Here is a 25110-nt window from a genome sequence, read left to right as displayed (position 1 = left end):
TTTCCCCGACCGCGGCACCGACGCTGCCCTTGCCGCGGCTCCCCAGGGCCAGGACTCGCACGGACCCGGGGCAAGGGGCTGCCGAGGGGATCAGGGCGGCGGCTCCGCCGGTCCCCGTTGGCGCAGGGCACGGGCAGCCACCGCCCCCAGCACCGTGAGGCAAAGAGGGAGGGAGGGGCGCGGAGGGCGGCGCATCCCGGCCGGTCCCCCCCCACCGCCGCCGCCTCCTTCTCCACCTGCTGCCGCTGCGCCAGTCGCCGGCTGGGGGGAGCCGCCCGCCCGCTCGTCCCCGCGGGGCCCCTTTGTGCTGCTGCTGCTCCAGAGCTGCCTCAGCCAAGCGCCGGCTGCGTCACGGCCCCGGCTCTGCGGCCGCCCAGAGCCACCCGCGGAGGGAGAGCCGCCGCCTCGCCCCCCGCTCCGCCATCGCTGCGCGGGCCGCGGCGAACGACGCCCCCCGAGGAAGGGCCGGGAGCCGCGGCGGTGAGTGGCGGCCGCGCTGCCCCTGCCCCGGGGAGGGGAGACCGGGAGAAAGGAGCAGGGAGCCCTCCGGCACGGCACGGGCAGGGGAGGGGGCGCGGGGAGAGGGCTCCGGAGCTCTGCGCATCCCGCGGGCTGCGGGGCGATGCCGCACCGGGCCGCGCGGGCAGCATCGCTCGCGTCGGGCTGACGTGCCGCGGATTTTGGGGTGTTTTTTTGTGTGCGTGATGGTGGGGTTTTTGTTTGTTCTGTTTATTCTTTAATTTTTATTTTTTTTAACTTCGATAGTAGAAGCTTTGGCCATCGTTCTTACTTCGCAGAACGCTAAAGCCTAACCCAGTCACAGCGACGAAGGCATATTTATTTTATTTTATTTTTTGGCCATAAGGTATTTTTGACTCACTGGGGAAAGGTCTGGTTTGTGATATTTTGCATTTCTGTACGTGTGTGTCCGTGTGTGCTAGCAGAAAATCCCTCTATCCTGGAAGAATGGTGAAACTGGGGAATAATTTCAGCGAGAAGAGCACAAAGCAGCCCCTTTTGGAGGATGGATTTGACACCATCCCCCTGATCACACCCCTGGATGTCAATCAACTCCAGTTCCCACCTCCTGATAAGGTACAGTAGGCTTTAGTTTCCACCCTGGAGAATCACACCCAAATCACAGGCAAACAACAAAAGAATAGGTTATGTGTAATGAGCAGCTTAGAAACGGCGAGAAATTTGGGGTGCTTTAAAGGATGCTAGTTCCATCTGGAGGAAAAAAAAAAGTTAAACTCATGAAAATCCAGTAATAGTGATTTGCATTAAAAACCAGTGCAAAATGTTAGCAGTAAGCATATATAGATTTCAGTGTTGTGTATGAAACATATAGACATATAAATGCAAGCTTCTCTGTGCTGTATTGTCATAGCCCTTCCTATTCTGCATCTTTCTTTTTTTATTATTATTTGTAAGGTACTGTGTATTTTGTGTGAATGATGTGAATTTTCTCTGTCCAGAAAATGCCTCTCTGACTGGGGGATAAAGCCCTGCTTTATTTCTCTGCAACATGGGGACAGGCAGACTGGCAACAGAGAGCTCTTCCATCTTCCTTCTGTGCTTCAGTAGGAAACTAATGCTAGCCCCAGACAAGCTGAAATAGATGAGAATAGGTCATTGAGTTTTTTCCATGGCAATTTATTTGGTTCAAAAACCTCCAAATAGGTGATTCAGATCCTCTGTAGTTGGAAGGGGACAGTCCAATGAGTGCTTACAGGTTGGAAGAGAAGTGTGCTTCCTGCATTCCTTATTATATGGCTTAATTATTAAGGATTTAATTTTAAAGCTTTAGGAAGGTGATGTGATAGCCTATAAATATGTTTATTGTCCTCACAATAAAGAATACAGTAAGTGTTACTACATGTAAGGCACACAGCAGTAGGATAACCTTTTCAGGTTTTTCAGTATTGTATTTTAATAGCATACCTACTTATACATTTCTCACATGCATCTGGCAAAAAAAGCTTTGTGGTCTTCATACAGTTTTTATTTTTGGCCTTCCACACATTCAATTCTACTTCTGGTTAAACTGATATTTACAGGATATATAGAATACATATACATACAGATATATTCATTCCTCAAAGCTCAAAAAGATTCAGATAATAGTATCTTAGGGTAAAGAATTTTAGCTTGTAAAATTTTCCTTGGTAGAGTGTTGCTTGTAGGCAATACAAATAATTTTTTGACCTCCATTTTATTTGCTATCAACACCATTCTGTGTTGTGTGTGGTGACCAGTTGGCAGGCATAAATGCAATAAGCCATAACAGCTGTTGGAGAGCCTGAGGGTCCATTTTATGCCCTCAGTTACATGGGTGTAAATCTTGTAACTGAGGACAAAATCGCACCCTAAGGCTTTAAAACAAGTTAAGTCTTACAGCGTCTGATACGCCTGCCAACTGGTGACTGGATATAACCGATTACAAGGGACCAGTGTCCAAAGGATTTCATTATGTTCCTGCACTGCTAAGCAGAAGTCTGAACTAGGGATCTGTATGGTAATAGGTTTAACCTGAGCAGAGCCTCTGTAGAGAGCTCAGGAGGTTCTGTGCCGGCCCTATGGCTCCTACTAGAATGGGGCAGAACTCCTCCCACCTTTAATGGCATTTGCCTTGAATAAAAGCAAATGTCCAGCTAGGCTAAAAGCTGAAATAAGGGAATATTTGATTGGTTTTTTACTCTCCACTGTCTAATTGTGTATTAGTTTTTCTTTCCTTTTGCAAACATGGGAAAAATTAAAGCCATGAATTTATTGGTCCTGCTGGTTTCCTTCTGTAAGTGGTTAGTCATGTCATGTCAGTGTCTCTTTACTGGTACAGACTCAAAGGCAGGAGCAGAGCAACTGATGTGAAAAGAAGAAAAAGTATTAAGGAAAGATTGGCACACAGATCAAATTCTGAAGTATGCAGACACTCATGTATAATGAATAGGAGTACATACTTCATATATCTATGCTTATTATTCACTTACAAGGCTCCAGTATGGCAGTGAAGCATAACTTCTTGAAGAGTAGTGACTACAGCGCTAAGGATTTGATGATTTTGACAGTTTCTAAATTAAAGGGGTGAAGTGATTTAAATTCATATTCAGATATGTTAAACAAAAGAAGACATTACATAACCAAGCAGTTAGAACTGTACATTCAGTGTCAGCTGAATGTGATTTGAGTTGCCTGAGATTACGCAACATAAAGGGGGGAGGAATGTAAGTAAAATGTTAAAAAGCATTTCAGAACTCTTCAGGCAGTTTACTTTCATGGTGCTGTTGGGCAGTTATAAAGTTAAAATAGGTAATAACTACTATCTTACTAATTATAGCTGAAAATAGGTAAAGAAGTTGCTAAACCACTGTCCTGCACAAATATGTGTAATGCTGTCAAAGTGTCTAATAAGCTTTATGGTACTGACTCTAGTACAGTTACACATTCTAGGTACCATTCAAGGAAGTGAGAAGAGGGGAACCCAAAGCTTGTAATTTCAATGCCTGGCTACCTGTGAGTGTCATAATGTTAGTTTTGGAGAGATGGAAAGAGACTATTTTACAAGGGCATGTAGTGACAGGACAAGGGGGAATGGATTCAAACTGAGTGTAGGTCTAGTTTAGATATTAGGAAGAAGTTCCTTCCTTTAAGGGTGGTGCAGCTCTGGAACAGGTTGCTCAGAGAAGCTCTGGATGCCCCATCCCTGGAAGTGTTCAAGGCCAGGCTGGAGGGAGCTCTGAGCAACCTGGTCTAGTGGAAGGTGTCCCTGCCCTTGGAATTAGATCATCTTTAAGGTCTCTTCCAACCCAGGCCATTCTATGATTCTATGATAATGTATTTGCTATTAATACCACGGGCTGTGCTAAAGATAGAATTTGATTCTAAAAATCTAAGAGTAGGTATTTATTCCTTGGAACAACAGAGAAAATTGAAAAAATCGTAATAGCGCTGTCAGGATGATGAACTGCACCCTATCTCGAGAATGATACTTAGAAAAAGATCCTGAAAAATGCAGAAGACAAAAATGAGGCAAATAGGTTAGGTATGAGAAAATTTTGTACAATTAGAATGCCTAGGAGAATAGTAGAGATTAGACTGACGTAGTGAATATTTTGGGAATACAGGTAAGGTGCTAAATGGTGCAGCTTGGGGCAGTAGTTCATAGTAAGGGATAGACTAAAGTTGAAGAGCCTTGGGTGTTTGAAGCAATCTCATTAACACAAGGGTTTGTGTGCATCTTGCTGCTTGCAGCTGATAAATCGGAAATTAGATGTTGAATATAAGAGTGCCAAAGGCCATAGTCTATCACATAGTGAATAGCAACTAGATGGGTCATTTCATTTTTTCTGAACTCAAGATCCTGCCATCAAAGAACATGGCATCTTGCAGGATTTTTGTGGGCCCTCTTCAGTAATCTTCTCCTATTGGTCTCCAGTTTGAAATCCCATTAGTGGGATTTCCTGAAGCAAGTGGAGGTGACTGTTTTCAGACTATACAAAGTGAGAAGGACCATGATTTGGATTTGACCTATGCTTGCCTAGTACAGGAGCACAGTATCACCACAGATGAAAGAACTGGAAGTTTGTGAAACTGTTGTATAACAAGTCTTCCTGTAGGTCCATCAAGATCACTTTAAGAGATAACTTTGTTAATGATTGATATGCCAGAAAAATAAATAATAATTTACAGCTTTCAAAGAAGAATTACACAAAGAGGGGGGAGGAATATTTTGCTAGATGTGCTTGTAGGTAAAAGAAGAGTTAAAGAATAATTAAGGTTTCTGTGGCTAGTTTCAGCTGACAGTTTTTTTTTACTTTTTTCTTAAAGGTTGTGGTCAAAACAAAAACAGAATATGAACCTGATCGCAAGAAGGGAAAGTTCCGTACTCCTAAAATAGCTGAATTCACAATCAGCATCACTGAAGGGGTTTCAGAAAGATTTAAGGTAAGCAGTGCTGTCTGAAGATGTTAATAGCTCAGTTGTGTTCACAGAATTGCTTAAAATCAATTGCTGATTGAAGTCAGAACTGGCTGTAACAGAGTGCCTGTTGTGGGTATAGCTGGACATGAGAAAAATAAATTCAGTGTTATAATAGTTCAGTATGTAACAATTAGAAACAAAATCAAATCTTGAAGCATTATTGCTTGTAATCCCTCTCTAGCAGATGAATTCAGAAGGTGTTTCTGTCAGTGTGTGGGTTTCAGAACATGGCTGTCTGGGGTGTCTGCGGGCTGCACACAGGTAGTGCTCATGGCATGGATAAAACTCCTGTTTGTGCTGAAGGACAAGAACCACAAGAACATTTATTTTCTTTTTGGCTTCTTATTTATCACTGTGGCCAAACCATTCTCTTAAAAGCACTGTCATAGTCCATTATGTATTTTTTATGGTTAAGCGTATGACTTGGCAGCTCAGGGGTATATACCAGAGCTCTGCTGTCAGGTTTCCTGGTCCAATTAAATCGTAAAGCTTGGTGACTACTCTTACTGTCAGATGGTAGTTCACCAAGAATCTGACTCAGATTTACTCTTTAGTGTCCCTGTTGCTTCCTTCAGTAGTCCCGTAGGAAACCTGAGAGCTTAACTGGTGCAAAGATTGAATTTCCCCCTTCTCACTGGAGATAGGTTTTCCTGCTCTGTGTAAGTAAAGCAAAACAGGAAAGTTGGTACTTCAACTCATGCTTCCCTACTTGTTCTTTTAACAAAGGAAGACTGGAGCTTTTCAGTGCTTTTAATTGGCATCTTACCCAAGGATGCCAAAGCGTTTTTAAACAGTAGGAAACCACACTCTTCCCTGCGCAAGTACAAATATATTTGGAAAGCCTAACATTTAGTATGAGGGAGAAATACAGAGATTCAGTAGAGATGTGGATTCTCTTTATATTGCATGCTTCTGAACTCTGCATGATAGGAGATTTTAGGGCACACCAGAGATTATGGTTTTGTCATGCCTGAGCAGTGGTTCTAAAAGCTGCCCAGGCCCAAGCTGACCTTCAGAAGTGTATATACAGCTCTCAGTGAAATCAGAGCATGCTAAACAAACAAAGTGAAGGCTCAGGGAGGGATTAGAATATATTTGGAAAGGAACTGTGCAGAGTGTTGCCGCGACAAATGTTTTAAGTGCCAGTTACCTGGTGGAGTCATCAGCCACACAGTGAAGCATGTAGGTTCCCAGTAAGCTATATGGGGAACCACCCTGGATAGCTAAGAAGAAATGATATGGGGTGTGGTAGGGTTTTACTAAGCAGGTAAGAAACTTATTTCCATTTTTTTCTATTCCTTGATTTGGGGCAAGGATGTCCTATCCCTCAGGGAAAATGCTACATTCTGACTAATATGCTCTCTTTGTCCTCCTGGCACCGTAGTACCACTCAGTCCTTGAGAGTAATCCCCTTCCTGTCAGGCAAGGGTTGGGAAAATGCAATTAGACAGCTCAGAACAAGGGGAACTTACGTCTGGTTGTCTTTGTGTGTGTCCTGGTCACACTGAGGTGACTGGAAAATGCTTGCTATGTTGTAGAAGAGAAAGGCGAGAAAGTTTGAGTACCCTACTAGGACTTTGGTTCCAAGCAGCTGAGCAGATGAATTTTGCACTTACGCTTTAGCTGTAGGGACTAAGGGGTTTCATTGCTTGAACATTAAGATATCTTAATCACATCTAAGTGGTTTGCACATCCCTATGTAGATCTGTTTTTTTCTGTCTTTGTTGAGAGAGCTGAGCAAATGAGACCTTACTGAACAACAAATAAAAAAGCTTGTCATGCTGTTGGGTAGTCTTTTCTAATATATATAGCTGAACAGTTAGAAGCCTGAGCATCTTTGCATTGCATTTTTATATACTTTTGGATGGCATACTTAAGTAAAATATCGTTTAGATACTACTTTATGATGATCATTCTGGGATTAATCTCATACTATGGGGTTGCTAGGTTTTGCTGCTAGGTAACTACTGCATCAGAGGGAGGTTTCAGTAAGATTTGGTATCTCTTGGGAATTGCAGAGTGATTCACACTGTGGCTGTAAGTCTAGGCTTCTAAAGAAGAGTGTGGGGGTTGATCAATTAGGAAAATTGTGGTTCAGTTAATTGAAAACAATGTTCATGCAGAACATTCAGGTCCTAAAAATGTCCCTTAATCTCCATATAGCAAGTTTCAGAATTGAATTATGCTGCTTGAAACATTTTAAAGAGAACTGACTGGTTCTCCAGCAGGGATGACTGTCATATTTACCACTCCCAGTAGTAAATATTAGATGAATAATTTATGACATTTCATAAATATGTAGATGAAAAGTACCGATTGTGTGAGGTTTTCTCCTGGGTCCTTATTAATTGTGAGTCATCATGTCAACTGCTGATGTTGATTCTGAGAGAGCAAAAAGATATTTGTCTGAAAATTAAATATTTGCTATAATTATGAAATGCATTATTTAACTGGTGAGATATTGACTTTGGCTCGTGTTCATGAAAAGTTTCAGATGCTGTTTTAATGACTTCAGTATTGTACATCACCAATGCACAAGCCTGCCACAAGACACAGCCCAAATGTTGTGCTAAAAATAAAGCAAGTCAGTCAGTCATATTTACAAATAATTCACATGTGTATTCTAGGATGTACTTCTTAAATAAGGACAAAGCAGATTGCAGTTTTGGGATTCAGCAGTGCAAATCATCTAAAGCTGTTCTTCTTGAGAAGTTATACATTATAACAAATGAAGCAACTCCAGCATGTGCATATGTCATGTAGATGGTGTTTTAGCACCTGGGTGAATAATCAATTACAAAATGTATTTTCTGCATTCAGCCCACATTACCACAGTTACTACAACAGAGCTGAGAATGTTTACAAAGAAAACTGCAAGTATAATTTTCTTCTATGAAGCGACATTCTGAATTCAAATCAGAATATCTCAGAAGAATGTGAAGATTTCCTGATTATGGGAACCCTGTTGTCTTAATTTAGTTTTATGGCACTAACCAGACTAAGAAAGATGTGATTTGTCACTGAAGATTATTTTCCATTGAGACATAGAAGTCTTGCTTTTGTTCTTTGAAAGTGTAGGCTAATGTGGGGAGTTGGTTCTTCACAACTGGAAAGCGACTTTGAACAAGGCAGATTTTTCCCTCCTGTAAATTGTCTGCTATACAGAGTAACACAACAAGGCTGGAAATGTCATTGCAAAGGACCCTTGTGAATCAGGACACAGGAGGAAGCTATGACAGAAGAAAATTGATGGTGTGAGTTACCCAAGGCCAAACCTTTGCTTCCCCCATTGACAGAGCAGTGTTCTTACAACCTCCAGTTGGATTTTGTAGTGGGATGTCTGTTCTGGCACCCATTGAATTGGGCTACAGTTGACAGTTATGCACAAACACACCAATTTAAAAAAATGTCTGTTGTAGCAATGCATGACTTTTTTTTTTTTCTGTCTTTGGGAAAATCTCAATAAAGAAGATTCAGAGGTATTTTGAAAGCAAACACTTATGTTTCCCTATAAACTTTAAGCCCTTAAATAAACCCAAGCTGTAGTATGCCTTCAGCCTTTTGGTTCTATTGAAAGGCAGTTCAGTTCTTCAGACTTTATCCTTGACATCTCTACATACACCTAACTGCAGAGCCAAAGCCTGAAGCTTATTTCTGTGGTAAGACCATATGGTGCAAGCCATGTACTATCAAGTAGCAAGCAGTTGTTGAAATGTCTGCATGAGGTTGTGGAAGAGGAATTCAGACTGCTTTCAAGATCAGTTCTCGCAGTTTTACCTGGTCATTTTAAGACTGCAAAAATGTATGCAACATATATCTAACTATTCAGTTTTTTTTTTCTATCTTAAAAGGGGCATCCTTCAAGCATATTTCTGCCTCAAGACTTTTGTATCTCTTCTTAGTAATGCCAACAATTACTATTGCTGCAAAAATAATCAGAGACAAGGAAGATAGATCTCTCTTGCTGTGTGATTACTTTGTGTGTTGAGTAGCTCTTTGCTCCCACATTAAAAGTCTGTTAGGTGCATGAGATGTCTCCCGTACAGGATATCACTTCCTTAAGTACATTGTGTGTCTGTCACTTTGGCTGGATGAGTGACAGGTACTTACTTACTGTCAGTAGTTCTGTTTCTTCAGTAGAACTGCTCACAGGATTAAAGTTGTTCACAAGTATAAGTGTTTGGCAGGCTTTGAATTTTTTCTTTATTGCTTAAAATAAGAAAAATAAAGGATGTTCTTTTTTCAGTGTAACTACTATTTTAAAACGATGCAAAGGCAGTACATGGCAACTGTCACTTTTTTTTTTTCTTAAATATTTGATACTCTCTGATATGGCATTGACAATCCTCCTGCTAAATTTTTGGCTGAAAGGAATTTTTACAGTCAGAGCTAGAAGATTTAAATAAAGTGAATGGCCTAACAGTGGCTTCCCTGTTATTAGTCAGGTCTCCTCTGCTATTGGCTCTGTTAGAAATCATTTTATTGGAAGAGAACCAGTGACATTGACAAAGATGTTTTGGATCTCTCCAGATATATCACTTAAATAGCCTTTCCTCTTCTGTAGTAACCTTAAGCAGCCTTTATCCTGGCCTCAGTAATATCTTCTGGGTTTGTATGTGAAGGTAGTAAGATTCTTATCTTGGTGCCACAGGGCTTCTTGAACTGCTTCCTCAGATCTCTGTAGTTAAGAAACTAATACAGGGTGCCATGTGATGGGAATGTTGTCATGAACAGCTGAGTTAAGCCACAGTGCTAGGAACTCAAGGCCACTGCCTTGTTAACTTGTTTTTGTCTAACAGTATGTCCCTCAGGTTTCATTAATCAACTCCCTTGCAGACTGGTCCTGTTGCCTTGCACTGTTGCAGTTAATAAATGCTGATTTTGTAGCTTCTTTTCTGTTACTGTCCTCATGAATCTATCTGCCTTTCTTGCTGCTACTCCCAATCATCTCCAGGTAGACATCCAAGACAGTTCTCTCCTTCTCTGTGTCATCTCTGTTTGGGAAGGACAGTCTTTTGATTTCTCCTGCTTTTTCTATACAGACTGCCCCAAAACTGTCATCCTCTTTGAGCATAAAGGTTTGATGGGAATGTTCTGGTGAAGAAGTTGAGTTTAATAGATGGCTACCAGTCATATAGCTAAACATGACACGATGTTAGAAATACACTTCTTGAAACGAGGCACCTGATTGTCTTGTATATGTATATATATTCCCATGGAAAGTATGGGACATTGTACCAAGTTGTTCTGTGTAATTTGCATTGCTCAGTAAATGAATACGAGTCAAATGTTGCATGTATAGAGGTAAAGGTTCTCTTTTTGCTTTTATGTTGCCATTTCCTGCAAATTGAACTTTTTTAATCCTTGAGTGCATTGTTTCAGACACATTTTTCATGTAAACTTCCAGAGGCAGGCTGAAGTAATAGCAAACAAGGACATAGTTTTTGAAAAGCAGTGATAAGTGGAGAGCTGATTTTGGTGTTCTCCAGTGTGCTGGTAGAGGGCATTGTGCAGCTGGAGATGCAGGATTTCAGGGGAGAGAGGTGAAATGGAGGTCACAGCCATTTGCAGGGAAGTCAGTGCAGTGTTTTACGAATTTTTGTCTGTGAGATGTAGCCAGACACAATCTATTGTAATTACAGTCTGTCTGCCTAAAATTCTCTTGTAGTTTAAATTCAATAGCAATAATCTTAATTTCCTGTCCTAAGTGGTTGTACAGAGTTGCTGTATTTCACCCCTGAGGTCTTTGCATTTAGCTGGTGAGCAAAGCATAAATTGGTTGTAAATCACTTCATATGAAAGGTGCTCTGTGTCTGTATGTCTTCACTCTTCTCGTTCAGTCATCAAGTCTGTACCTCACACTTTACAGACAGATCAGAAATGAAAGTTGTTTTGCCAGGAGGCTGAGTTGAAATAGATAATGCAGAGATGAGATGTGACCAAGTGCAGTGATTGAGCAGTGAAAATTACTGCATATCTTGTTAGTTCCACCTTAGTTCCACCTCTCATAATAACAGGAATGCTTCTACGTGGGTTTGTGTGCTGATGGAAGGAAAAGCATGAAGGAAGGCGTGGTGCAAAGCAGCACAGTGTGAGTGGGTTAATGGAAGAATTTCAGACAAGAGGAGGCGGCATTAGAAAGGTGAAGGCAGAGGAGAAACGGATGGTACCCAGGCTTTAATGGGACAGTGGGACACAGGCAAAATGGATGGAGCTGAGAGGAGCAAAAGGAGTAGACTTGTGCATGCCTTGAAACATGATTCATAATTTGTTCAGAAAGGGACAGGAGCCAGGAAAGGATGTGAAGAGAAACAGGCACTGTTGGTACAATTGATGAATTTTGCTGTAATATTGCAACTTGATTAAAAAGGGAGTCCAATCAACAGTAGTGGAGTAAGGAAGAAGGAGACTGCAGTAGCCAGGCAGAGAAGAATACAGCTTGCAGTGTTTCAGAGCTGAGGCAAAGTAGGATGGACTGATAGGGAAGACCTAGCAGATCTTATGGTAAAGGCCTTATCACAACCTGCTTACATGTTAGTGTAGTTGTCAGATATGGTGAGTTTCATTTGTTCAGCTAACCACTTACAGAGTCTGAAGACAAGTTTTTTTGCTGTGGGTATGCTTAGTTCATTCATTAGTCATCTCTCATTTCGATTACTGTAATGGCTTCTGGCTAGACGTTGTCCTTCTTCTGCTCTTCACTTTCAATCTATTCAGAAATCTGCCACATACATAGTATCTTGTCATCTTCTCTGTTCACTTCGTTTTGCTGCCAGATCCCCTTAAAACTAACTTTAAACGTCACACTCAAGATGAAAGCAAAGCCACACTTAGAATTCCTAGTTAAAAGAAATGGTTGTTTGTCCTATCTTGTAGTTATTTAATGAAAAGTATTTTAAAAGCCCATCACTCTTGCAGTGTGACAGTCACCTTGGAGTTCTGCAGGATCTGCATGGCAGTGAATGCTCATAGTAATTCATAAGACTTCTGCTCCCACTGTGTGTGGTCCTGCACTGCCAGCTGGCTACAACAAAGAGAGAAGAGGTTCAAGATTTCCTTCCAGAAGAATGGGAGTGGTGCTTGTGCATGTATTGCATCTGCTCCTGCCTTGAACAGAGGAAAAGGGCAAGTTGCTGTTAGTGTGTTGGTAGGAAGACAAGAATAACTTTAGGTTACAGCGGGTATGCAAAGTTGCTGTGGAAGAAAGCAATAAAATGGCAGCGTTGGTGTTGGTTGTGGTCTGAAGAGCAGATTGTTGCCTTCTCTTTTTCCAGGCTTTTATTTCTGAAAGGCATCCAGTAGGAGAGGGCTCAGAAGGTGAAGCAGAGAGTTTAGGCTACACTATGTTACTGGCTGGGGAGAGAAGCTGACTGTAGTGAACATGGGGATCTGACAACTGTGGACCATCACTGTGGGTTATTTTGAGAGTGAAGAAAAATGGCTATTAGAAGAAAGAGGATTGTCAGTTTATAAGGGAGAAGTAGATCAGATTAACAGGTGATTGTGATCACCTTGCAAAGAAATCCATCACTGGATTCCATCTGTGTCATTTGCATCTGTGACTGTCCTTAAATAGAAGTTACTCGTATCCTGAAGGATGGTAAGAGATGGGAGATTCTCTCCTAATAGGAAGGAGACAAGAGCTTACTTGATTAGGGATTTGCAAATGCAGTGTGATTGCAAATCATTGAAGATAATGAGAGTAAAAATTTACATGTTAATACCAAAATTAGTAACATCAGGAAATACAGTAAGTGAGAGAAAATTTTGAACCAGGAGCCCTGAAAGCTCTTCCCAGGGGCTTACTGGGTGGCAATGGAAGAACTTGTATGAGCTGTGAGAACTCACAGCTCCATGTCAGTCACTGAAAACAGGTCTCAGCAAATGGACTCTGAGGTTGTGGCTCTGCAACTTGTCAGGCTCCAGCACTGGGCTTTTGTCCTCTTCTGGAAAGTAACTGTTTTTTGAAACAATTTTTGAGCTTTGAACAGAGTGATATTGCAGTGATTGTGGAAATACAGTCTTTTTCTTTTGTCTAATACTTATCCTCAGTTACAAAATAGCTTGTTAGTATGTTGTCTCGGTATGTTCCTGAGACCTCATCTATATATTAGAATAGTTACAACTGGGAAATGCTGTTATAATTCTACTACTGCCTGCTAGTAGAATGGCCAGGAAATAGGGTTAAAATGCTTTAAGATTTGAGAATATTTTTCAAAACATTTTAAAACTGTTTGCTCCTATCTGTGGCAGAGACAAATGTGAGCTGAATTGATCTGTGCCATAGCAATTGTTCTGCTTGATGTCCATGTCCTGTGTCACAGGCCTGTGCTCCTAAAGAGAGCGGTCTTTGTTGAAGGCTGCGTGGAGTATGTCTTGTGGAGCATGAGAAGCTTCAGCAATAATCCCATCTGGCTTTTAGCTTTTCTATCCTAGCTCTCTAGTCTCTCTTTTCCCTTTCTTCTCTGAGGTAAAGAGCAGCCACTGTCAGAGCAAAAGGAACATTCTAACATGTGCTTGGAGTCAGTGGGAAGTGAATGACCCAAACCTGCAAATTGGACAGGGCCCTGTGTATATTGTAGATCTGCAGGGCTGGGTGAGGAGTGCTCCCTGTTTTCTGGTTCCTCATGTGCCCATGCTGCCCAGCAGCTCTGGAGCTCAGAAGAGGAAGGCCTTGGGCCCACAGCCCTGCAGACAGAGCGGGCTGTGGACCTGCACAGGGGCCCAGGCATGGTGAGGCCCATGGGGCAGGAGGACCCAGGGCATCTGTGTACAGGTACGGGGTACCAGCAGGGCATTAAGGAGGTGCAGTTCCCCAAGTGGGAACTGCAGGTTTAGGGGAGAAGGGTCAATTTTTCTAGAGCCTGGAGTGCAAGGTAAATTTGGAGGGAGAGAACAGAGAATAAGAATAAGGCTCATTTCAGTTGTGGGGAGGGGAGAGCCCTGGAGGGTGGAATGCAAGGTTTGGGCCAAGCCAAAGTGTGAAGGGTACATGTACGTGCACTTGTACATGTGTGTGGGTGGGACAGCTGAGGAAGCACAGGAAGAACACAACCATAGAAGAATAAAGGGAGAAGCCTGATTATAAACCTACCAGAAGGGTTGAGCTAAGGCGTAGCTTGGCCAGAAATGGGGGCGTGTCTGTGTTATGTTGTTTGTTATTAAACAGAGAATAACCAGAAAGGAAAGTGAAAATGTACTTTAGCTCTTGGATTCGTGCAGGATATTCTGAGACATGAAACATGTAAGCAGAAAACATTAGGTTGGCAAGACAGAGTGATCTATCCATGTTAACTTTTCTGTTTGCAAATGAGTAATAAACTCGGAGAAAGACTAATTAGATACAAAAATTCACGTCAGTGTGAAGTTTTTAGAGGCTGATTATGATTGAATTATTTTTCTTTTTTAATCCAGTGACTGTTGAGAAACTGAACATTTAATCGGAAAGGTGCTTTGCTCCATGTCTCATTTCTAACAGCATTGTTACATTAATGTCTGCATTTCTTCTGCTAAATTGCTTTTTGATCTGCAGTTCTCCCTGCCTGTAGTCCAGCCTTTCTTTTATGCTTATTTTCTGTCTATCAAAAATCCTTAAAAAATCCTTGGCTTCAGCAGCACAAGATACTTCCCAGCCTTGTTTCAGCCAGGACATTTAGCACTCGCTGTTGTCTGCCCATGATGAAGTTTGCTTCCACAGCATGAGAAGTCCCTAAAGTTCGTTGCAGTCCTGTAATGTCCTAATCTCACTGGCACACACAGTTTGCAGTGTTGCAAAATCTGTTAGTTCAGGGATTTATCATAAAGGGACTTGTTTTTACCAAGAGGCAAAGCTACAATTTCTTGTTGTTGTTGCTTTCTCAAATATCAGATTAGTCTTGTTTCAATTAATTGACCCTGACATGCCTAAATTCTTTTTTTAGGAGGTGTATATAGCTGGCTTCTGCAATTTCCTTTACAATTTAGATTACTTTATACTTTGGTTTAAGAAATTAATCATAATCTTGTTTGTTTCTGTTTATTATTGTTTCTTATGCTGTAGCACATGCTGGCTTACTTTCTAACTTGCCAAACAGGAAATAAATCTCAACCACTCTTACTGTGTAATCTCCTTGGGGTACTAGTCTATCAGTAGTTGTTTTAGAATAATACTACACATCTGGGATACTGTCCCAGGTAATGAATGCTATTTGCTCAGCTCACACTTTCCAGAAAAATGGGTCTGAATTAGAGAGCTTTGCAGTGTAACTACTAGGCCAGATTTGTGCTTTCTCTTGTCGATGGGTGATGGAATTCTGAAGGTGGTTCTCTCTCCTGTCACACCTAAAAGGCTGCCGGTCTCCAGCTGCTCAGTTTGTCTGGGAAAGGTGAGCTTGATACTGACACTGAGTTCAGATTTTAAGTGTGTCTTGGATTTTTCTCCAGCTCAAATTCAGGACCAGAGAGCTACTGAAGGATATGGTGAATAGCCAGTGCCATGTAAGGGAGTCTGTAGTGGCTTCTCTGTGAGCACTGAGAAAAGAGGTGCAACAGAGCTCCTCCAGGCTCTCCCAGTGTTGAACATGGTGTATTCCCTTACGGATCTGGCAGCGAACTACTCCTGTACAGTCTCTGTGTGATGAAGTAGTACTGTTTCAACTTAGAAATCAAGGAGCAGTGAGCAACCAAGCATGCAGAACTACTGGTGTAACTATCCATATGTTCAGAGCAGGCACAACAAACTCTGATCTTACCAAGAGACTGCAGACATTACTTTCTCCATGCCCTGAAAGAGTCACCTTTGTATTATCTGGATGACACCTGTGCTAACTTACTGTCACCTGACTCCATTCTTGGACAGGCACAGGGAAAACAAACATGTCTATCAGCTGACATAAACTAGACTTATGCTTACATCATCCAAATACTGAAAAAACCAGCAGACCCAAGTTACCTTGCTGTGTCCTTCTGGCCTCATGTGTGCCCTAAACAGAAATGCAATCAAAAAAAGCCTTGCAGTCCAGAGACAGTGGGCCACTGACCAGATGATCTGCTTTCTTCTCTGAGAAGAGGGAGGTAGAAGCACTTATGTGCTGCTTCCCTGTTCTCCCTCCATAATTCAGCAGCTTGTTTTATCCTTGGCTTGATTTTACTGTAAAGTGCATTCATAGCTGGCTGCTGCTGCCTGCAGTAACAAGGAGCAGTATAATAAGCAGTGCATTGCTAACATAAGTGTTTTATTTTTCTTTACAGGTAACTGTGCTGGTCCTTTTTGCCCTTGCGTTCTTAACGTGTGTTGTATTTCTGGTAGTCTACAAGGTTTACAAGTATGATCACACCTGTCCGGAAGGATTTGTTTTCAAGGTAAATTGCACACCCGGTCTAGAAACACAGGAGAGTATGTAATATTCCGTGTTGTTCTGTGCATAACCTTGATTAAGTCATGCTGTACTGCACAGAATTTTGTGATTCTTCTCATAGGTTAGTGTGCTTCCTGCTACGTTTTTCTTATTAACTGAGGTTGTACTATTGCACAGTATTAATAATGTTTTTATTTTGCTAATGCTTTAAACATTGAAAATATCGCAAAAATCCAAACACTGGTGTCCTTCAGACTTCATCTGCAGTTGTCCAGACAAAGCCCTCATTTAAGGGTCATATGGTTTAATGTTGAATGGTCTTCCAAAATAAGAGAATGATAAAACCTGGAGAAAAAAAATTCTGGAATATGTGTCAGAGAAACAGTAGAGTGATGTTCTCATTAAGAGTAGTAGAGTTACATGAGGGTTATTTTTGTAGGAAGAACTTCTTGTTCTAGAACGGTGACCTCCGAGCCCTACTGCCACCGGCCAAAAGTGATGCCAAAAAAGAGAAAATACATTTATTGGAAAAAAATACTGGTTCTAACCAAAAGAGAGGCTGGGCTGACTTAATTTATGTGAGGTGGTAGTGCTGGCTCCTCAGTTATGACCTGGGCTGAAAGTCAGAAAAGTAACATTGATTTCTGTTGTAAATTTAGCAGGGTTGAACTTGGCTGTAATTAGATAAGAAAAGTAGCAGTGATGATGGCAGTCTTCCCTCTAATTTTCTAAAAATATTTAGTCACATAATGAATCAAATGGGTACCCAGTATGAACTTCAAAAGGAACTACTTGACAATTCAGGATTTCTATCTGTCACTGCAGGCACATAAATATCTTACAAGAATCTAGTCCAAAATTATAATCAGTGATGCCCTGTTGGATTAATTTAGCTTCAAGCATTCAGTTGGTTACTACTTTCCCAGCAAAAGATACTGTGGTTAGAATACTTGGCTGTAACTCAGGAGATCAGCTTTCAGTTCTGCTGTTGGTTTTTTGTGTTGTCTTAGACAAGCACTGAAACCCTTCTGTGCTCATGTCTCGTGGGACAATAGCCCAGTAGCCCTTTCTTCCCCCCCCTAAGCTCTCTTGGCATAGAGGAATTTGGAATATGGACTATATGTTCCTACCAAACTTGTCTTGATGTGACCCTGACTTGACAGGAACAGCTAGTTATGTGCTCCTGTGTAAGTCTAGCAGCAGTCTCCTGCTTCTGCTTCCTTTCGCACCGGGTTGTCCTCTCCTTTGAGTTGCAGCCTTCTGGCTTCTTTTGGCTTTTCTTGGTAGTGCCACAATATTTAAGGGAAGAACAGTTTCTTAGCTACATTTTAGTTGCACTGAGTCTGGTTGTGTTTCTTTCCTTAGGGTCCTGTGTTTGGGACAGAAGTTAGGCAGAATGTCCCATAGCTTGTGCTGTTTTTAAGGTGCAGCACGTCCACAGGGCTGCGTTATGGTTACTCTCCTGGTGTTTTTTTGGAGGCTGCTTAGAGCTGCTTGATCGCATAATGCCAGAAGACACGGCATCTTTGGTAATGTAACTCTAAAAAAAGAGTTTGGCAAATGACACAAGGCCTGAAACTACCAATGTTGAGATGAATTTTTGTTTGCCTGTGCATCTGTTTCGGGGAGAGTCTGTGATATGTCATGGCATAGCTTGGCACACATGTCCTAGCAGACATGAAATCTGTCACCTTGTGAGCAGCGTATCAGTGGACTGGCTTCATCCTTAGGTAGACTCAACAACATTTCCTGGCCTGGATGTCCAGATGCTGATATGATTTCCTGGTTAAGGGCAAAGGTGTCCCTGCCTCAGGAAGCCTGGTTCTGTAGGAATCTCTACATAAAGGCTGAGCTATTGCAGCTGAGTCAGACTCGCTCTTCTCTGCTTTGATGCTCTCATACATGGAGCAGTTCCAAACGGTTCTGCTGTCCTACGCCTCCAGGACTTGAGGGTGTATTTTAAAAGGTGCTCATCTTCCTCTGTGCAGCAGTTTTAACCTGCTCCAGCCTTATTTCTGTGCTTGCTTAAGCTGAGACAGCCCTAGTACTGCTGCTATACTGATTGCTCCTCTGAGCAGTCTTCACTGCCTGTTGGTGAGACTCAAAACTTGAGTGCACTTACATCCTGGAGGAATTTCTCCAGGACATCAGTATGCTCTGTACCATATCTGTTACCCTTCAGCTTTTTTTGCCAACGCACCTGCATTCTGTCAGACTTGTGGACAGTACCATGAAGTCATTTCAGTGCACTGGAGACCACAGCATCATCTGTGTAATTGGGAATTACTGACCCAGCAAAGTTAACGTGACAGAAGATATTATTTATAAGAGAATACCACTGGGGTCTTCATGTCAAAGGAACAAAAGGAGTCATCTTAATTCAGCCAGATATAGACTGGCAACCAGGGGTTTCTCTGGCATCCAAGGCCATAACCCGTAACTAATTTCCAAAATTGAAGGGCTTTAAAAGAAAGAAGAGACTGACTGTGGAGCATCTCACTTTCTCCTCATGGCCTTCTTAATTCTCTCACCTGGGAACCATGGAAACAAACAAAAAGGATAGAGAGAAATGTTCTGCATAGCTGAAAGTCTTAGGCAAGTGCCACGATAACAATTGGCAGCAGTTCCCATAGCTCAGTCACTGGGTGCTGCGTGGCTTGCCTTGACTGGGAACTAAGCAAAGGGGCTGCTCCTGGGCAGAACACAAGGGGCAGTGAGTAAAAGGGGAGATTTTCCCATCTTTTCTAGAAGAGCAAAATCCTGAGAGCAAAAATGCAGTCAAGATAGAAACTGCTGTGTGTTTCTTTAGGCTCTTCTGTCAGATGTTGTGCATGTTTGTGACTACGAAAAAAAAAACAAACCAAAACCCATTACTGAGTCATTTTTGCCTGTTACAAAGCAAATTGCTTCTAAAGGCAACGAAGGATTCTGTGGCATTTTTAAAACTGTCAATCTTGGCTTGTCTTCACCTCTAATAATTATATTTGCTTGAATTTCCTTGGCAGATTTCATTATCTCAATGGATTGTGTTCCTTCTCCCATTTTAAATATTTAGAATTGCGACTACATCCCATGACTGGGTGAAATAATCACTACAAATATGTCTGTATCTGTATACTTATTAGCCATTTATCACATCAGCATTAGTGTCAGTTATCCCAGATAAAGCACGGATAATACTTCCAGAAGATGGCATGTTGATGTAATTCAACATGTGTATCAAATAGCTCTATTCCAGATTCCTGGGTTATGTTTTTATAAATCTAGGTCCCAGTCTTGCAGCTGAAAACCTCTGCTGATTTAAACAGTGCTGAATGGGCACAGGTGCTGCTCAGCTGGGGTTAAATCCCTTCTGCTTTGTTGTGCTACTTCAACAAAACAGAGAGGGAAGATTTGCCCCAGCTGCTGCCTTGACAAAAGATAAGATAACAAATAAAGGGAACCTGGGCGGATGTGGTAACTTTGGGCACTGTTGAGTCTGACACACTTCAAGGCTTCCGTCACACCCGCAGGTTCAAGCCGGTGAGGTGTTGTCTCTGTGGGAGGGCTGTTAGTTTTGTGACAGTGAGGCTGCTTTGAGCCATCAAATGTGCCATGTGATTGAATTCCCCAGGGGCAGGCAGCTTCATAAGACTACCCATGGGCCTGTTGTTTTGGCAGGTCTCCGTTTTTTCTTTCCTACCTTTTGATGCCTTTTTATCACACTAACATTTTTAGGATGCAAAATTTGTATTAAGCCAAGACTGTCTGCTGCATCTTCCTCCTTTTTGTGCTGTATGATTTTAACCAGTTGAAACTGTTGTTCCTGATGCTTATTTATGCCACTTCTCTTTTTCTTTTTGTCGGCAAGGACAAAAGTGAACTTAGAAGTAAATGTGGACACAGTTGAGGTAGCATCTGGTCCTAAAAGCCATGGAATTTTTGCACGTGTTTTTATGCTGAGAAATTTCCAGTATTAAATTTCGTTTGCTGAGCTGTAGGAGAACAGTAGCAGTTCAGAGTTGCTGTGCCATAATACTATAAATTTTAGTCCTCGGGTGCTGGAAGAAGGAAGACTGAACAGCCAATTTCTTTTTAAAAGAGCCAGAGTAGAAATGATTAAACTTATTTTTCTGAAGCTGCAGCTACTCATAGCTTACAGAGAGTCAATTCATTTGCTCAAGTGACTGTCCCAACATGCTGAGGTATCAAGGAAGACTGCCTGGACTAGCTGGTGTGGAAAGAGGACCTGCAGAGAGACCCCATGACCTTATGGGGCAAAACTTAGGGGTCACAGTATATGTCCAAGTCGTTTTTTCCTTCAGTGCAACCAGCTTCTCTGTAGGCTCTTAATTCACCATCACTGGAACAGTTGCTAGATAAGACCTGTGACAAATGCACTGCACAGGCACACTCACTTTGGGTTTTAAGATGACAGCAAAATTTGGATCCCACTTAGTATTTAACCCTCTAAATCACCTTTTTCACTCTCCAAAGCTCTAAGCATGTAGCAGGTTCTGTGCAGTGCTCGTGCACTCCTGGGAAATGAAATAATGTAGTCCCACAGTTACAGAGAGCTTTTTAAAAGCGTGCTGTTGGCTACATCTTTCTGACGAAGAGTGAAGTATTTTCTATGTGTGTACACACTTGTGCATATGCTTGGCCACCCGCAATGTTTTCCTGTATGTCTTAGTTACTGGGCTGTAAAACTGTTCATACGCTGGCACCAATATATCTGTATTAATTTCCATCCCTTGGACTGCAAACACCATAGTAAATTGCCTGAAGTTAATCTAATGGCAGGATACAGACAGCTGTAATTGTAAATCAACCAGCTGGAAGTAAGTGGGCAAGAAAAAACAGCAAAATATGGCTGGAACTAGAGACTGAAAACTTTAAAAATAATTTTAGGCAAGCGTGTTACGTTAATTATGCTGGCATATAAACCCAGATTGGTCTTCCTGGCAAATGCATGAATAGTTTAAGGAGTGCAGGGAAGAACATTTTGAACACAGTAGGACAACACTGTAGTTAATTGCTGTGTATTGCATCTTGACTCACAGAATGTGACTGTTGGCTTAGACTGAAAATAAAAGGAGAAAAAGAACCCTAATCTGCTGCTGGTGTGTGTGGGGCTGTATCTGCAATCTAAGAGATGGATTTTCCTTTCAGAATAATCAGTGCATTCCAGCTGGGTTGGAAAACTACTACTCTGAACAAGACTCCAACGCTCGAGGGAAATTTTACACAGTCATAAACCACTACAACCTGGCCAAACAAACCATCACGCGCTCCGTGTCCCCGTGGATGACAGTACTGTCAGAAGAGAAACTGTCTGAACAGGAGACTGAAGCTGCTGAGAAATCAGCTTAGTATGATAAGCGAATTATTAAAAATATGTAATTTGAAGGTAACTAAGGGACTTCAAGGAACTTTTCATTGAATATAATTATGAATAATTTAGAGGTTACTCATGTTTATGGTGCAATTGCTTCTGTTTGCTGATACTGCTTTGCAAAAAAAAAACAAAAAAAAAACCAAAACAAAAACTTGCTGCAGAACATTCATGGGCATAACCCCAGGTGCATATCAGCATTGCTGTAGAGCTTTGACACCATTTTCAATGTTAAAAGAATCCAATGCTAAGATATGTTCTTGCAGTTTATTGGATACTGATAGATTTCATCACTGGATTTTCAGGGCTTGGACCTTAGATAAATGATGTGTTCTGTTGTCTGAACAGATACTTAATTTGTTAAGTTTTTTAATTCTCTTTGTCATTTTGCAAACTGAAACACCCCAGCCATAACTAGAGTGATCTCTTGTTTAGCTGAAAGCTGTAAGTAATATTTAGTTTGGGCTCAAGCAAGAACGGTAGTCAGCACTGATGTCGGGGGCGTAATGTAATGACTTGTATGGAGAAAGAAACTGTCAGGTCGCATTTTTCCTTATGTTTCCTTTACTGTTGTTTATTTGTAAGTGATAATGAAGTTCTCTGCAACAAGGCATGCTCAATGTTTTCTTATTGCTGTCAACAGGATTTAACTGCATTTCCACTGTGGCTTTAGCATCTTGGTAAGGATGTGCACTGAAACACAAACTAGATAGACATATTGGAAAAACACCCGACAGTTTTAGTGGTGGGTGTCAAGGATAGTGTAAAAACTATACAGTTCATGAGAAATGACATCTTTTGATGATCTTTTGATCATACATTAAGAGTACATGTAGTCTACTATGTCATTTGTTGGATACAACTGAGGGAGTAATATGTCTAAATTTTCTCCTGTATTACATTCACATTTTCCCTTCTTATTAATTAGAAAGAGCTTTCTGTTTATGTATGGTTTGCAGTTTGATACTTTTTAAAACACAGAGCATCACAAGTGAAACAGTAGCGTATTAGATACCACAACTGGCTGTTTTGAAGCTACATGTGAAACAGAGTGAGGAGTAGAACTGTTTGTGTATGGCTTGGGAGGGGAAAAGACGTAGAAGAATATAGTATTGTGGATGCACGTTAAAGTTCCATTGTAATTACAAACTTACCTATTCTTTGTGTGAAATCATGTTTTCATTTTTATTATAAATCTTAAATATACATTACAAAAGGACATTATTAATTTAACATACAAAATAAGTGTGTGAAGCATCTAGGCAAGCAAGTCACCTTTTTGTTCATGTTACTTGAATGGGACAAGGGGTAGTGGACATGTCAAAAGTTCCTTTTTATTTTTTTTGGTAGAGTCTATTAAAAAATTGAAAGGGAAACATCAGTATAGGCTATTTCTCAAGATCAGTAGTAGAACAAACATGGTCAGCTCTACTTCTGTTTCTTTCCAGCAAAATTGCTTTATCAAAGCCTTTCATTCCAATACAGTAAAAATAACCATTATGACTCAATGCTCAAGGCTTGATAATGAAATGTGCATCACAGTGCAGCTCTAAAAGGCTGTTAATATATTAAGTCATCGTGGTATGTGGAATGCATCAAAAGCAATAAATTATGTGCCAGTTTTTTTCTTTGCATTTAAAAATATCAAGCTTATGTTAAGATCTTCAACACATACCATGTTTGCAATTTTTAACAGGCATCTGCTTTATTGAATGTAATTAATTCACATGTAACTTTTGACATTTTCACTCTGTGCAGAGTAAAGAATAAGAGTGATGCTGCTTGTTGCATATAATGTATAGAGATATACATTTCAGAAGAGATATGAAACCACACACATTTCATCCCAGCGTATTTACAGAGGACATTCAGATTTCACAGGATGGAAAGATCTGTTCCCCAAGACTGTCCTACGTAGAAATGATTCATGATACATCTCTTCCCCTTAAATTTAGGACAATAAAAATTTTAATGCACAAGTAAATACTGATGAGAAACAACTTCTTTTTCTCCTCCTAACAACAAACAATAAAAATTAGTAAGCCATACAGTCTAGGAGAAGCAGATTGCTTATGCTTCTTGAACTCAAAACCATTTTTCCTCTGATTTAATAGGAGGGAGTTTATTGATTCTTATCTACAGTTGGTTTTGAGGTATTTTTTTTTTAGTTAACAAACTGCTCCCAGTTTTAGTACTTGGACTTTAATACTGTCCATCCTTCGGCTTTGTTCCAGCATCCCAGAACGTCTGTTTCACTGCACAATCTGTCTATGTTGTATTCTCTCTTTTCACCTAGAAGTAAAGCTCTTTAGTTGACTCCTTATCATTATTGCTACTAAAAAATCAAGCTGATTTCTCAGTCAAGTAGTTTCAAAGGATTAGAAGTAGAGGTCATAGATGTGCAAAGTGATCACTGTGTACTGAAGTGGTAAATAAATGCCTGAGACAGTGTAGATACTTTTGCACAGTAACACTTCTCTCTCGCTCTGGGATGGGAGCTGGACTTTCAACATCACAAGTGGGTGGCTCTGACAAAACCAGTATTGTTATTTTTTCTTCCATTAGCTCTGCTCCAGCTTGTAGCTTTCTTCCCAGCCCTTTTAAAGAGTGTTCTCCGAAGGATTAAGCGTGGTTTTATATTTGACAAATGGATTTAAAATGAAGGCTGTCAGTTCCCTCTGCACTAATGGATATATGCACACACTTATTTCTTGGAAAATATTTCCATCATAGAGGTATGAAAAATGCATAAAATATGTAGGTATGCCATATACCCAACTCCATTGAAAAAAAAAGTCAAAAGTTTTACAAACAAAGCACGTAGACAATAGTATGTTTAATTAATTATCATACCAGTCCAAGAAAAGCAAGGAAAATGAACACATCACAAGGAAGAATAGGATCCACACTCTAAATCCAGCATTGTTTTTGATGGCCTGTGAGGAAAAGGTTATCCCTGTTACCATCACCAGTAAACACACAGAATTTCAACAGTGGCAACCCAGGATGCCTGTTAGTGGCATCACCCTTCCCTCCCACGTGAGAAGTAACCACGGTGGTAGCGGATCAAGGGTTGGACTTGATGATCCCAGAGGTCCTTTACAACCTGGCTGATTCTATGATTCTATGATAAGTAACATAATTTGCCCTTAATTTCAGATAAATACAGGTCAGATAGGCTGTACCTCTTTAGATTTATCAGTGAAGTCGCACTCAAAATTTTCAAATCAGACATTTAGGAAAAAAAAAAAGAAAATCCCAAGATCCCATGCAATGGAACTCAAAACATTAGGAACTACAACAAAAAGTACATGCTTCTAGATTAGTGTCAAGTTCCAAATGTGAAATTCCATGATTAGAAGTAAGAAGGCATTTATCTTTCTAATAAACATCTGAGTTAAACAAATGAAAAACCAACAA

General features: G+C 41.0%; 2 protein-coding genes across 3 annotated transcripts in view; one reads left to right on the top strand and one right to left on the bottom strand.

The window, feature by feature from the left end:
- The first annotated feature begins 248 nt into the window (after positions 1 to 248).
- Positions 249 to 24143, top strand: NSG1 (neuronal vesicle trafficking associated 1). 2 transcript variants are annotated; one of them, XM_032684668.1, is made up of 5 exons: positions 249 to 480; positions 942 to 1095; positions 4828 to 4944; positions 16210 to 16320; positions 21468 to 24143. In XM_032684668.1, the coding sequence occupies exons 2-5, from the start codon at positions 967 to 969 to the stop codon at positions 21666 to 21668; spliced, it is 558 nt and encodes a 185-aa protein (XP_032540559.1). In that variant the 5' UTR covers positions 249 to 480; positions 942 to 966; the 3' UTR covers positions 21669 to 24143. The 2 variants fall into 2 exon arrangements, with proteins under 2 accessions (XP_032540559.1, XP_032540558.1); XM_032684667.1 differs by having other exon boundaries at positions 253 to 480; positions 945 to 1095.
- The window catches only part of STX18 (syntaxin 18), a 63074-nt gene continuing 60976 nt past the window's right edge, over positions 23013 to 25110 (bottom strand). Inside the window, exon 11 of the mRNA XM_032684666.1 lies at positions 23013 to 24626. Coding sequence (XP_032540557.1) covers positions 24531 to 24626 — 96 coding nt within the window. The 3' untranslated portion in view covers positions 23013 to 24530. The remainder of the gene's footprint in view (positions 24627 to 25110) is intronic.

This window comes from Chiroxiphia lanceolata, chromosome 4 (genome assembly GCF_009829145.1).
Source record: "Chiroxiphia lanceolata isolate bChiLan1 chromosome 4, bChiLan1.pri, whole genome shotgun sequence".
In the NCBI taxonomy this organism is placed as follows: Eukaryota; Metazoa; Chordata; class Aves; order Passeriformes; family Pipridae; genus Chiroxiphia; species Chiroxiphia lanceolata.
The sequence above is the reverse complement of the archived record's forward strand: the minus strand, read 5'-3'. Positions and strand labels throughout refer to the sequence as shown.

What these genes read in the sequence shown, in the direction of transcription:
- NSG1 (XM_032684668.1), top strand. Translation starts at nt 967, where the DNA reads ATGGTGAAACTGGGGAATAATTTCAGCGAGAAGAGCACAAAGCAGCCC. An exon ending in GGGTTTCAGAAAGATTTAAG is followed by an intron (nt 4,945 to 16,209) that starts GTAAGCAGTGCT and finishes TTTTCTTTACAG; the next exon opens with GTAACTGTGCTGGTCCTTTT. An exon ending in CGGAAGGATTTGTTTTCAAG is followed by an intron (nt 16,321 to 21,467) that starts GTAAATTGCACA and finishes TTTTCCTTTCAG; the next exon opens with AATAATCAGTGCATTCCAGC.